Source organism: Bufo bufo, chromosome 5 (assembly GCF_905171765.1).
Source record: "Bufo bufo chromosome 5, aBufBuf1.1, whole genome shotgun sequence".
NCBI classification, from domain to species: Eukaryota; Metazoa; Chordata; class Amphibia; order Anura; family Bufonidae; genus Bufo; species Bufo bufo.
In genome coordinates, this window is record NC_053393.1 from 218161662 (window position 1) to 218176755 (window position 15094).

The 15094-nt window shown below is 52.3% G+C and overlaps 1 protein-coding gene across 2 annotated transcripts in view; it reads right to left on the reverse strand.

The window, feature by feature from the left end:
• KIF15 (kinesin family member 15) overlaps positions 1-15094 on the reverse strand; it is a 143667-nt gene that overhangs the window by 47735 nt on the left and 80838 nt on the right. For both annotated transcript variants that reach the window (XM_040431884.1, XM_040431883.1), the window contains exons 14-15: positions 13108-13285; positions 12264-12402 (exon numbers count right to left, since the gene is read on the reverse strand). In XM_040431884.1, the coding sequence (XP_040287818.1) occupies positions 12264-12402; positions 13108-13285 (317 nt within the window). The remainder of the gene's footprint in view (positions 1-12263; positions 12403-13107; positions 13286-15094) is intronic.

The following is a 15094-nucleotide window of genomic DNA, read 5'->3' on the forward strand; positions in this document are numbered from 1 at the left end:
CACGAGTAGTACTACAGAAATGGAATCCAGATCGGTACTTTTTAATTTCCCCTGGCCCCCTGTTCCCCTACTTGTGCTCAGCAGAGTTCTCTATCCTCTCTGAGCATTCACAGCACGCAAATGAGGGGGCAGTAGGAAAATAAAAAGTACTGATCTGGACTCCATATCTGCAGTACTCATGTAGAACTGCAGTTAAATTTTCCAGAATCATGGTGACAGTTTCCCTTTAAAGGGGTTCTCCGGGCTTTTAAAGGGTTTCTACCACCACATTTTGACCTAATTAGCTGTCAGACACAAGCGATCTGCTAGTGTCTGCTGTACCTAACCATGCTATTGTAATTCCTTTCTCTGCAGCGGTTACCCTAAAAAACGTAGTTTTATTGCTATGCAAATGAGCCTCTAGGTGCTATGGGGGAGTCTTTTAAGCACCTAGAGGCTCCGTCCACTCACCATTTCTGCCGCCCAGCCCGCCCCTCTCCTCTAGATTGACAGCCTACTCGCCCCTGCGCCGTGTGCTTCTGTATTCGGCGCAGTGACTGTCTCCCTGCGCCGGCATCTTCACTGCGCCTGCGCCGATTACGGCGCAGGGAGCAGTCTAACAGTCACTGTGCCGAATACAAAAGCAGACGGCGCAGGCGCGAATAGGCTGTCAATCTAGAGGAGAGGGGTGGGCTGGAGCGAGCTGGGCGGCAGAAATGGTGAGTGGACGGAGCCTCTAGGGGCTGAAAAGACGCCCCCATAGCACCTAGAGGCTCATTTGCATAGCAATAAAACTAAGTTTTTTAGGGTAACCGCTGCAGAGAAAGGAATTACGATAGCATGGTTAGGCACAGCAGACACTAGCAGATCGCTAGTGTCCGACAGCTAATTAGGTCAAAATGTGGTAGTAGAAACCCTTTAATACTGATGACCTATCCTTAGGATATGTCATTAATATCAGATCGGCGGGGGTGCCAAAAACATATCAGCAGCAGCACGTACAGTCTTCTCATACAACTGATTGGTGTCGGACCCCGCCAATATCCTGAGGAGAGATCATCAATATTAAAAGCCCGGAGAACCCCTTTAGGAACCTGACTTTCAGATATTCAACATTTACCTATGCGCATTACTTTATTATGTGAACCATGTTGTCCCAGTTAGTGCTGTTTTTCTTCTTGTGTGTGTTTCAGTTACTGTGAAAAACGAGATTTTTGTAAAACTTACCAGTAAAATCTCTCTCGCTCTTCATTGGGGTACACAGAGACCGTGGGTATAGCTATGTCCTCTAGGAGGCGTTGACACTAGTAAAAGCTGTTAGCTCCTCCCCTAGCAGCTATACCCCCTCCAACCTGGAGAGAGAGCTTCAGTTTGTGAGAAGCAGTAGGAGAAGCAAGTAAACCAACGAAAAACGTGTAACAGCAACAATGCCAAGAACCGAACCAGGTTCTAACCAGCAACAGCCACAACTGTGGCCGAACAACAATACTGGGTGGGTGGTGTGTCCCCCAATGAAGAGCGAGAAAGATTTTACTGGTAAGTTTTACAAAAATCTCGTTTTCTCGCCCATATTCATTGGGGGACACAGAGACCGTGGAACGTCCTAGAGCAGTCCACAGGGAGGGAAAACCACAGACCCATGGAGCAAGCGCCCCTGCAGACAACTAAGAACTGCTGCCTGCAAGACCATGCGGCCCAAGGCGGCACCCGCCGATGCATAAGTGTGCACCTGGCAGAATTTAGCAAATATGCATAAGGAGAAGTAGCCGCCCTGCACAACTGTGCGGCCGAACCGTGAATCCTCCGAGCCCAAGAGCGCCCACCGCTATGGTGGAGTGAGCCGTGACACCGAAGGGCGGAACCCTGCCCCGGGTGCAGTATGCTTAAGCAAATGCAGACGTGCAATTGCTACCCTGGAGGCCGCCAATGCCTAGCAAGGATGACAAAAAGGGAGAGTCCGTACGCCGGCAGGAACTGGAGGCTGGCAAATAGATCGCCAGAGCCCTGACAACGTCCAAATGACCTAACTCCCTTTCCCTAGGGTGTGAAGGGGAGGGACACAGTGATGGAAGGACAGTTTCTTCATTGAAATGGAAACCAGAGACCACCGTCGGGAGAAAGGAATGAACGGGCCGGGGAACCGCTTATGCCTGTCAGAACCAGAAGGTTCTCTGCAAGAGAGCGCCCCAACCCGGACACCCGTCTGATGGATGTGATAGCCACAAGAAAAAGACCACCTTCCAGGACAGGAGTCGGAGTGACATCTCCCACAAGGTTTAAGGGAAGAATTCCGGAGCGCTGAAAGGACTAAGGTCAGATCCCAAGTCGGTAAAGGAGGACGGTATGGAGGAACCGTATATGCCATTCCATGAAGGAAGGTATTATGGGCCCCGGGTGAGTCAGAGGACGCTGGAAAAGGATACACAGCACCGAACCTGACACAGCAAGGAAATAATGGCCAAACCAAAAACCCAGGACCGCAGGATCCACCCCTGCTAAAGGGAAGCGCTCCACGGAAATGATAAGTGGTCTACCAATGTCCCCCAAGCCGAAAAGGCTTGTGGGGAGACTGAGAAGCTGGCTGATAAACTACAGAGAAAAAAACGCCTGAATGAGGCATGTCCAACCGCAAGCCAAAGGAATCAACACATTGGATAGGTAAAAGTAGAGACGATATGAGAATCACCGGCAGTGGAGTTCCGTCAGCGACCATGTATTGACGGTGTAGCAACACTGCTCAACGGAAATTTCGACCAGACCAAGATGAGAGAAAAAAACTCCTGCCTCGAGAAGGAAGAATAGAAGGGGTGTTCCGTTCCAGGAACGAAACTCCATCAACAGTCGTGACAGCACCCCCGCTCATCCTGGCGTGGTGAGTCTCGTAGTCTAGCCACGGAATGTGCAGTAAAAAGGCATGACTACATCGGACTGACATGGCAGTCACTAGTCAAGTAATGAGAGGGGTAGTTGTAGATACGGGTAGTACACCCAGGACCAACGGGTAGGATTTGGAAAAACATCACAGCCCAACAGTCGGACTTGGAAGAAAAAACCACAGAGCCAATACCCTGCATCAACATAGATGAATGGAAGTAGTAACGTAGGAGCTACCAAGGTTTGCGGAGTGGCCGTGAACCCTGAGCCCGAGGAAAAAGTGGCAGGGCGAACCCTATTCCTCATCTGAGACTGGCACTACACAGAAGTAGCCACCGGATGATAGTGGCGGTGCCATACTCCGCCTAAGGAGGAGGCCATACAGCGTACGCCACCGAATTCAGCGGTAGAAGAATCCGTCACCTGATGAAGGAACCGTGCAGGAGGAGCCAGAGTATGTAAAGGCTACTCCCGGATCCCTGTACCGTAGGAGCCGCAGCGTGCCCCGCCAGCACAAACTGAGTGGCAGACTAGAGGAATCCAGTAGAAGCCATGGTCCCATACTGCCCCAGGGAAGGAGAGCTAATCTTAAACCCTCCACCTGGGAAGGGCGTTGAACAGGAACAACCGCCAAGCCAGCGTCAGGGTAGAACCCCTACCTGATGGAATGCCACACTGCAGCGAACGCTAGTACCAGCGAAAACTCCGCACCAGCAGAGGTGAACACGCTGCAAAGCTGAACCAGAGTGCCAGCACAACCACTTCCCACATCAGGAATGGTGGATAGAGAATATAGAGTCAGTGCAATACTCGACTCGCTGGAACGTAATCACAATATTACGTGCCATGGTGTACGCACTACACATTGTTGAAGACACATATTGGTTCAATGGAGGACCCTGGAGATAGGGGACGCTAGGACACATGAGTGGCGCTGGGCAACCCCGCGAGGAGAGAGGTTGTCATATTAATGCCCCAAACCGACACAGACACCGAAGGAAAAGGACACAACGTGGAAACAGCCACAGTATCCACTGGTGGAATACCATTAGAAGAAGAGTACAGGGCACCAGCGTGTATTGCTACTTGCTACGCTCCACTTGTAGAAGAAGCTAATGCCTCTATAGCCCAGGCGTAGTTGAAGTGCAACATCCAAGATGTGTACTCATTCCCCACAGTAGTGGATAACTGTGGAAAGGGCAATGTTGCAATTATCCCACCAATGAAAGGGGGTAATGCTTAAGGCAAGCAATGCACTCAGTGGTAGTGCAAGTACCCCACCATGAAGGGTGGCAATGCAGTAATGCATCTAGCAGGAACCGAATCCAAGTAGAGAGTATACGCCTCTTACGAAAAGAGCAAGGCATATGGAGAGTCCCGTATGAATACCCCACCTACATAAGGGGGTAAGATATACAGTAAACACTGAAGCAGGGATAATGCCATAGCGCCACCTATGGAAAAGACTAATGCATACAGTCAGTACTGCCCCCAGTGGGAATGCAGTTCCGCAACCTACCAAGAGGGGGAACGCCGACTGCCGGCACTGAAACAGCTGTAGTGCGGTTAGACCCCATGGAGGGAGGTAATATCCAAGGGAGTACTGTATCCAGTAGTAGTGCAAATACTCTGGGTAATGCATACGACAAGTACTGCTGTCTACCTCAGATGCCACCTTGGAAGATTGCACGGGAATCACGGCAGAGACCGAACCAGTGATCCTTCCTTCGGACCGAACCTCTCCAGGGGGGAGGGTGCGTCTGAGCGTGACCCTAGGGAGGAAGTGTGGAGGTAACAGAGGAGGAATATATCCTGCTCTGACCCGTTGTGTGCAGTCTTAACTCTGAGAATCTTGTCCATGGCGGTCGCAGACTCGCAGGAGGGAAATATCAACCAAACTACCCGGGGGTGGAATGGAAACTTCTAGAGGTTCACTCATCGGATTGCACAGGCGGTGCTTTATCAACCAAACGACCCCGGAGGGAGATTGGGAAGTCCAGAGAACCACCATTGGAGTGCGCATGCGGTGCTTATCAATCAAACGACCCCGGAGGGTGATTGGGAAGTCCATAGGTCCATCACTAGATTGTGCAGGTAGTGCTTATCAACCAAACGACCCCGGAGGGTGATTGGGAAGGTCCAGAGGTCCACAGTGGATTGCGCAGGTAGTGCTTTAACACCAACGACCCCAGAGGGTGATTGGAATGGTCCGGAGGACCACCATTGGATTGCACAGGGGGTGCCTATCAACCAAACGGCCCGGAGGGTGGAATGGGAACTGAGAGGTCCTTCTCTGTCTGTGTTAGGACACAGGCCCAGTCTGATACAGACAGGGCAGTCCTGTGGTGATAAGGTCTGAGGGGGCAGGACCCGAAATGGACTTTCTTTATTTTATTATAATTTTTTTTTAAACTGGGATGCCCATCCTCAGGTCACAAGGGCAGAAAGGGGTTAAATTAGAATAAACACATTGCCTTGCGGATAGGCATAATCCTGCGCCAGCATCAAGAGATGGCTGGCCAGGAAGGGTTAATAGCCTTGAAAACCGGGGGCGGGGCTCTGCGGGCTACTGGGGGAGGAGGGAAGTAAGGCGGGAAGAATTCGCGCCAGACCGAAGCGCCTGCAGGAGATAGTGGCCGTACAGTGTCGGCACAGAGGGAAGGGGGAAGGAAATCCACCGGAGGTCCAGGGCTAGAATAAATGAAGCCCGGTGTCTGGCCCAGAGGGAGGGCGAAGGAGGGAGCCCGGTGAAAGGGGTTTTGAACACAGGACACTGGGTATGAGGCAATTGCTTTTACCACTGAGCTATCTGCTATGCGCTCCTTTGCCATACTCACCTAGTCCTGTGTACTCACCTTATCTTCCTCCTCTTCTCTTCACCCTCCCTAAGTGAGCCCATAATGGTACCTTCTCCAGCAGGGTCACCTCCTCAGCAGCTGGCACCAGAGTGGCAGGAGTCTGGTATGGCGGGAGGGTCTTCTCTTTGGCGGACCTAGGTGACCCTTTGGCTGGCGGGAGCAGGGGAGCGAGGCTGCCCTGGTCCACCTTGTCTTCTCTGGGGGAGGCAGCAGTGCGGATGACCGGCACTGACGCAACTAGACACCGGGAGAACAGGGAGGCGAGGCGACCACTGTTGTCCCATCTGAAAAAGAAGGAAAAAAATAAACTAAAATAAAAAATCTTCAGGAGATTCCCTGCAGAGCAGAGAGGTCTTGCCTCCTATTGACACTAGAAAAAACTGAAGCTCTCTCTCCGGGCTGGAGGGGAGGAGCTAACAGCTTTTACTAGTGTCAACGCCTCCTAGAGGACATAGCTATACCTACGTTCTCAGTGTCCCCCAATGAATATGGGCGAGAAATCAACTTTATTCCACGCTCCTGCAGGATGCTCACTAGCATTTTTAAAGTCAAGGAGGCTGGCTCTTGCATCCTTCAAGTCAAGTTCTCAGCGCCCTCCTTCCTCTTGAATGACGTTTCAGAGTAGTCGCAACCTCGTCCTTTTGACTCTCCACAACTCACACAGGCGCACCTGGGTACAGCGCTTCTCTGTGCATGTGCCAGACAAGGGGGACAGTGTGCACACCATCACTGCACACAGTGCTCAAGCAGAGAAACTGAACGCAGGTGCTGTACGACCAGCTTCACTGCGCAGGTGCCCTAGAGGAGACACCTGCGCCAGGTGTGGAGAGGCGAGGGGATGATGTTAGCACTGTTTCGAAACGTCAATCACGGAGCCGGAGGCAGAAAGAGGGCATAGTGAACTTGACTTGAAGGATGCAAGAGCCAGCCTCCTTGACTTCAAAGTGCTCATTTGCGAATGAGCGAGTGTGGCTACTGCGGGAGTGTGGAATAAAAAATGTTGATTTCCTCTGCAACCATGAAACAGAAAAACGAGATTTTTGTATAACTTACCAGTAAAATCTCTTTCTCGCTCTTTCCTTGGGGGACACAGAAGACCTTGGGTATAGCTCATCTCCCTAGGAGGCGTGACACTAAGTGAAGACTGTTAAGCCCCTCCTCCACAGCTATACCCTCAGCCTGGAGAGAGAGACTGCCAGTTGCGTGTCCAAGTAGTGAGAAAAGGCAAAGTCCAAAAAATTGGAACCAACAAGCCAACTACCCTAAGGGTAAAACAAACTCGGAAACAGTCGACTGCCTCAATGAAATGAAGGACCGCCACTCAGGCACCCGTCAGAGACACGATGGCTACAGAAACCCAACCGTACAGGACAGAAGGAATAGAGAGAACTTCTGTAACGGCTCCAAGGAAAAATTGGAGCGCCAAGAGCCCAGTATGTAGTTCCCAGGACGGTACCGGAGGGCAGTACAAAGGAACCCAAGAGCCGCTCCATGGAAGAAGTTCCTGACAGGCCCAGAGGGACGGGGAACGCTGAAAGAGGAAGGACAGGAATGACACTTGATACTTCAAGCAACAGAGTCCCAGCCCCAGGTCCAGGCCGGACTGGAGAAAGACAGAACCATGGAGAAAGGCAGAGTGGGGGAACGCCCAGCTTCCCACAGAACCCCAGGTAAAGCCCTAAGTCCTACCACAGATCCTGGACGAAAACTCGGCTAGAAGCGAACACTAGCGAGCCCACTAGAGTCGCCTGGGCAAGCGGGTGAAAACCCAATGATCAGGCGCGGACCAGTAACACGGGTAGAACAGTCGGTAGAACTGGTCCCGTCGGCCCCCGAGCAAGGTTGTCCCGTATCCCCCCAGAGTGGGGAAGCAGAAGGACAAACGGACAGGAACCGAAGGGTCCGCCCAGCAACCGCCAGGACAAGACAGGCTAAAGCCGAAGCCAATGTAGCCACCACAGGAAGACAGACTACAGTTCCGGTGTGGGAGATCAAAAGACAATCCTGACCAAATGGTAGTCCTCCCAAGTTACCGAGAAGGTGAATCCAAAGCCGAAACATTGCCTAGAATGGAAAAAACGCAATCTGCACCCAGCGGGAGGACAGAAAGCGGTAGACCCGGTAACTAGGCACACAGCTAGTACAGCCAGTGTGGACAAGGGAGACTGAAAAGGAACACCATAACCATCCAAATGAACAAACATGCTCTCCCCAGAGGGAAGGGCAGTGAAGGAACAGCCTCTGAAGCGTGGCCGGAACAGACGCCACATCGGAATGATCTGTACCGAGTGGGAGTCAAACAGAGCCGGCGAAAAAAGGCAGGCGAGACAGAGGCCGGTATAACACCCTCCAACCAAAAAAGGGGGAGTGGGCAACAGAGAGGCCATAGGACAGCTCAAAAGCAGAACACCGCTACACAGAGACGCCCGGTTCACCGCCACGCAGAAGGCGAATACCCTGAAGAACCCAAGGTGGAGGTCCCCCGGACCTGTATAAGCGAGCACCCAAGAGAAGTTGGGTGACCTTCCCAAGAAGAGCGGCCCGAACCTGGTAGCAGATCAGACTGAAGCACCGAGGGCGCCAATCCGGAAAGAATCATACCACACTGCACCAGAATGATCTCCTTAGAGAATAGTGCAAGGCTTGCGGCAATCATCGTATCCCAAGAGAAAAAGAATGTCGCAGGAGGAAGGAGGCTACGTACGAGTAGCCCCGTAAGCAGTGAGAAGGCCAACCCACCCACAGGACGAGAAGGCATACACGGCCCAAACAACGCACAAGAACGTCCGCTCACTGCAAAAATATAACACCGCGAAGAGGGCCAGCCACAGAGTGCCACAGTATCTACGGGAGTGCAAACTGAAAGGAGTTATGCACAAGACTAATATGGAATGCGATGGAACGCAAACTGACCGCCCCGAAAGGGAGGAAATGTACCTGGCAAACTGCAGTGGGCAAGAATGCAAAGGCCTGCCCCAAAAAGGGGGAGATGCCCAAGGCCGGACCTACGTCAGAGAAGTAGGGCATACCATACTTCGCCCAGAAAGGCGCCATGCACATGGCCACACAGTATCCAGCGGAAACGCAGGAGGTCCACCTAGGGAAAAGGGGGACATGCATAGGGCTATCCTAGCATTAAGTGAGTGTGCAACAATTCACCCAACACCGAAATTTCGTGAGAGTGTAACTACTCCGCCAATGAAGGGGAACATGTGCAAGTCCAGTACAGCACATACAAGGACAGCCTTGAATCTTGTGAGCGTGCAAAATTCCACCCATGGAATGAGGGGTGGTCACGCACAAGGCCAGCACCGTATCCAAGGGGAGCGCAAGCGTTCCGCCCATGTTAGAGGCCATGCTCAAGGCCAGCAACGTATCTGGTGAGCGTAGTATGCCGCCCAGAAAAGGAAGAGGGGGGGGGGGGGGGGGATTATGCACAAGACCAGCATCGCATTCAGGGAGAATGCGAGCAGTCGGTGAGAATGTGTGTATGCCACCTGAAGGAGGCATGCCCATGGCCGGCAGCGAATCCAGTGAGAGTGCGTACACCGCCCACGGAAGGGGGGTCATGATGTGGCCGACGGTGGATCCAGAGAGAGTGCATGTATAGGGGTCATGCACATGGCCAACAATGTACAGGCGAGAGAACAACCACCGACCGAGGGAGTGTATGTATGCCGCCACCCGGGAAGGAGGCATGCCCAAGGCCGGTAGTGAATCCAATGAGAGTACATCATATCGCCTATGGAAGGTGGTCATGCACATGGCTGGCAGTGAATCCAGTGAGAGTGCCGAATGCCGTCCACAGAAGGGAGTCATGCCTATGGCAGGCAGCGAATCCAGAGAGAGTGCAGCGTTCCGCCTAAGGAAGGGGGTCGTGCACATGGCCAGCACCGTATCCGGTGAAAATGCAGTATTCCGCCTAAAAAAGGGGGGTCACGCACATGATCGGCAACGAATCCAGTGAGAGTGTAGCGTTCCGCCTATGGAAGGGGGGCACGCACATGGCCGGCAGCTAATCCAGTGAGAGTGCAGAGTTCCGCCTAAGGAAGGGGGTCGTGCACATGGCCAGCACCGTATCCGGTGAAAGTGCAGTATTCCGCCTAAAAAAGGAGGTCATGCACATGATCGGCAACGAATCCAGTGAGAGTGTAGCGTTCCGCCTATGGAAGGGGGGCACGCACATGGCCAGCAGCGAATCCAGTGAGAGTGCCGTGTTCCACCTATGTAAGGAGAAACTGCAGTAGGCCGCCAAAGAAAGGGGGATCATGCACAAGGCCAACCCGCAGTTAGGGAGAGTGCAGTATTCCGCCCAGGAGGGGGGTCCTGCACATGGCAGGCACCATAACTGGAGAGGGTGACGAATGTTGCCTACAGAAAAAGCATGCACCTTGACCAGCGCCGTAGCGCGGAGAGGGCAAAAAAAAACCCCAGAAGGGGAAAAAAGAACCTGGCAGCGCCGCAGCCGGGGAGCGCGACACCATGCCGCCTATGGAAGGGGGGCATGTATACAGGCAGCACTCTGAGATGAGGCTGCAGCGTCCTGCGCAGCCCACAAGTCATATATATAATAAATTTTTTTTTTTTTTTTTTAAACACACAGCCTCACTGAGGCAGATGCCACCTACAGGGCACAGATCCACCCATACAGGCCCATCCTCTGTGGGCGGGGGAACCTCCAGGCGGGAAAAATTCGCGCCTGGAGAAGTTCCAGCCCCCTCCAACAGAGGTCTGAATTTTTGCGGCCTAGTAGGCCGTGAAGCTGGGGCCTAAATTTTTAGCGGCGCCCGGCGAACCGGGGCCGCACAGTATTTAAAGTAGCGGCCGGGCCTACGGAGCGGCACATACCGGCCGCGGGTGCCCACCCCGCGAGCCGGGGACCCGGATAGAGCGGGATCGTCTTGAAGTGGAACACAAGACTTCGGCGCCCGGCCGACCGGAAGGTTCCGACGGTCGGCCGGGGCTGTTGAAGCGCTCCTTTGCAGGCCGCGGTGCCCACCCAGGTGTCCGGAAGTCAGGACCCTGCACCCGGCAGCCATTTTACCCCTGGAGCGGGCCCTTGGCCTAGAACAGCGCTCCATATGATTTCACCCCTGCCGGCAGCTACAACCACCTTTCCCCTGGACCGGTGCCCGTGAGAGCAGGGAGGGTCAGTGGCAGCAAGGCGCGGGCCCTCTGGCCCTGAAGTAGTGGCCGGTAAGAGGGAGGGGGACCCTGAGACCGGGTCTGTGAGGGTGGGACGCCTGCATGACCCCTCCGTCAGGGGCAGCTAGGTGCGGACCTCCGCAGATGTCGACCTGCGGCAGCCCAGGGCCAGCCTAGGTCTAGCAGGGACAGAAGGGTCCATAGGCCCAGGTAAGGGTCAGGCACGCAGGAGACCGAGGGGGGGGGGGGGCGTAGGGCTGGAGAAGCCAATCTCTCACCATAGCCGTCTTCACCCTCGGTCCGTTCCAGCAGGGTCGCCCCTTCAGCTACTGGCACCGTAGTGGCAGGACGCCGGGGGAGGGACTTGGCGTGCGGGCGACCCTTGCGCTGGCGGGATGCAGGGGAGCTGGGCTGCCCTGGTCCACCTTGCCTTCTGTGGGGGAGGCAGCAGTGCGGGTGACCGGCACTGGCGCAGCTCAACCCCGGGAGAACAGAGAGGTCTAGTGCGTCTCTGTTATCCCTGATGATCTGGAACAAAAAGAAAATAAAACAAAGTAAAAATCTAAAATTGAAACAAGGAGAAACCAGGGAGTGTCTTGCCTCCTTGGACACTAAGCAAAAACTGGCAGTCTCTCTCTCCAGGCTGAGGGTATAGCTGTGGAGGAGGGGCTTAACAGTCTTCACTTAGTGTCACGCCTCCTAGGGAGATGAGCTATACCCAAGGTCTTCTGTGTCCCCCAAGGAAATTGGGCGAGAAAGCAGAATAACGGCGCCATCAGGAATAACATGCTTGAGACAGAATGGTAATGCTCATCATTAAATGTTGAATATCTGGATGACAGATTCCCTTTAAAGGGAATCTGACGCCACGAAAATCACTGTAAAAGCAGGTACTGTCTTAGCTTAGCTGAACGTAATGATACCTTTCACTTTGTGATCTGATGCTTCATTCTAGTGAAAAATGACTCTTAAGCCATATGCAACTGCACAGTTAAAGTGCACTGAGGCTGGGCCCAAGCCACTCTACGCACCCATGCTTCACTGCTTTCCCATGCCAACACCTCCATCTCCTTTTTGATTGACAGGGTCAGGTTCCTGCATAGTCATCTCACCTGGCCCCGTCAAGGAGAGGGAGTGGCTTGGGGCGGACCTTGGTACCCTTAACTGCTCATTTGCATATGGATTCAAGGTATGCCTTCTCCAGAATGAAGCAACACATCACCAAGTGACAGGTTCTGGAACGCCTTTTTCTCTGCAGAAAAGACAACTGCCTCTGGAGTTATGGGCAACATACTCTGGAGAGACTGAGCTCTTCTGGAAGAACAGGGCCCCTTAGAAAGCCTCTTTGGCTTTGCCATTACGGTCAGAAAGCAAACTAAAGGACGTGCTGACGGGTCCTAAACTAACTTTGTCAGCTCTTTGAATTCTTCATATTCTTGTTTGGCGGTGGCCAGCTCACTTTGAAGTTCCAACAATTTCTCCTTCAACTTTTCAGTAGAAGCCAAACTATTATCTGAAGATATTGGTGTTGAGTGCAGAGGTCGAACTGTGGAGAAAGAAGACACAAATATAATGTTATGTTAGCAAAACAGTAGGGTCAAAACATCACTCTATACAGTGTATGGGGGTCTCATATCTTTATATACTGTATCCAGATAAATTAGTAAGTGTAATATTTCCCACCTTTATTTACAGTTTTAATAAGTGCTAACAGAGTGGTCAACAGTAGTAACCAGATGACTTCACCCTCAAACCTGAACTGGAAAAATGGCACTTCGAATCTCATTGGTTGCTGCAGACCTTTCTTTTTATTCCTAAAGAAAACCTACAGTGATACCACTGGCCTAGCTCGTACTGAACAGCTTCAAAAGAGCACAGTAGAAAAACAAAACTGCTACGCATATACATGTAATATATTTTCTCTACAAGAGATAGTCTATCCTAAGGATAGGCCATCATTATCTGATTGGAGGCGGTCCAACACCGCAACACCCCGCACCCCTGGCGATCATCTGAAATAAAGTCGCTCGAACCCCAGAACTACAAAGCTCCATCCACTATGTAGTGGACTGAGCTGGTTACTGCAGTGCTGCTCCAACCGAAATAAAAAAGGAGCAATGCGGCAGTAACAGAGCTGTGTAGTTCTGGCAGGATGTCAGACCCCCTCCATTCAGATATTGATGGCTTATCCTGAGGATAGACCATCAATAATAAATACAGGACAACTTCTTTAATACGAAAGATATTTTACCTCCTGTGTCCTTGATAGCTGAAGAAGCTTCCAGGAAAACTCGCTCAAGATCTGCAATCATCTGATTGTTAATCTCTTGAGCCCGTTTTACAGACTGAAGAGACTTCAGACTTTTAATCTCCTCCCTGAGGCTATGATTTTCTAGAGCATACTTTGCTACTCGGGGGTGGTGCTCAATCTGGATATTTGAAAAGAGAAAAACCAGAAACATTAAAGAGAATATACTTGAATACAGGCTATGTAGATGTGCACACAGTCATGTGAATAGTAATCCACATCCAAACAATATTGCTAAAACATGAACGGGTAAAAAAAAATGGCTGTTACATAAGAGAAGTTCTGGATTCTGGTACCAACTTTAAGCACTTGTGAGTAAAGGTTCTTTTGCACAGCCTGATGTGGGGCCATAAAAAAGCACCAATAGACATTATAACAAGTCGATTGGTGCTTGTTAAAACGAGATTTTTGTATAACTTACCAGTAAAATCTCTTTCTCGCTCTTTCCTTGGGGGACACAGAAGACCTTGGGTATAGCTCATCTCCCTAGGAGGCGTGACACTAAGTGAAGACTGTTAAGCCCCTCCTCCACAGCTATACCCTCAGCCTGGAGAGAGAGACTGCCAGTTGCGTGTCCAAGTAGTGAGAAAAGGCAAAGTCCAAAAAGTGGAACCAACAAGCCAACTACCCAAAGGGTAAAACAAACTCGGAAACAGTCAGAGAAGAACAAAGAATGGGTGGGTGCTGTGTCCCCCAAGGAAAGAGCGAGAAAGAGATTTTACTGGTAAGTTATACAAAAATCTCGTTTTCTCGCCCAGTTTCCTTGGGGGACACAGAAGACCTTGGGACGTTCAAAAGCAGTCCAAAGGGGGAGGGACCACAGCACCAAGGCGAAGCACCCGAAGGCAACAAAAAACCGCCGCCTGCAGACCAGGCGGCCCAAGGCAGCATACGCCGAAGGCCGAGTATGCACCCTGTAGAACTCGGTAAGGTGTGCAAGGAAGACCAGTGACCACCTTACAAATGCATGGCCGAAGCCTAATGCCTCCGGCCCAGGAAAAACCGACAGCTCTGGCAAAATGAATGGTGACACCAAAAGCAGAACCCTGCCCTTGGTGCGACAACCACAGCAAGAGCCACACTGAGAAAGCGGAGGAAAGCCACCCTGGAGGCCCTCAACCCCTGCGCGGACCTCCTGGGAACACAAGAGACCGAACGTCGACAAGAGTCGGAGATCTCCAAGTAAAAAACTGCAAGGCCCAAACAACGTCCAAATCGGTGAAGTGTCCGTTCCCGGGGGTGGGAAGGGGAGGACGACTGCCTCAATGAAATGAAGGACAAACACCACCTTCAGAAGGAAGGAAGAGACAGAATGGAGAACAGCCCTGTCCTGGGGGAAGACAGAAGGCTCGGAACAAGAAGGGCCGCCACTCAGGCACCAGTCAGAGACACGATGGCTACAGAAACCCAACCGTACAGGACAGAAGGAGTAGAGAGGACTTCTGTAACGGCTCCAAGGAAAAATTGGAGCGCCAAGAGCCCAGTATGTGGTTCCCAGGACGGTAACGGAGGGCAGTACAAAGGAACCCAAGAGCCGCTCCATGGAAGAAGTTCCTGACAGGCCCAGAGGGTCGGGGAACGCTGAAAGAGGAAGGACAGGAACGACACTTGATACCTCAAGCAACGGAGTCCCAGCCCCAGGTCCAGGCCGGGCTGGAGAAAGACAGAACCATGGAGAGAGAAAGGCAGAGTGGGGGAACGCCCAGCTTCCCACAGAACCCCAGGTAAAGTCCTAAGTCCTACCACAGATCCTGGACGAAAACTCGGCTAGAAGCGAACACTAGCGAGCTCACTAGAGTCGCCTGGGCAAGCGGGCGAAAACCCAATGATCAGTAACACGGGCAGAACGGTCGGTAGAACGGGTCCCGTCGGCCCCGAACAATGTTGTCCCGTATCCACCCGGAGTGGGGGAGCAGACGGACAGGAACCG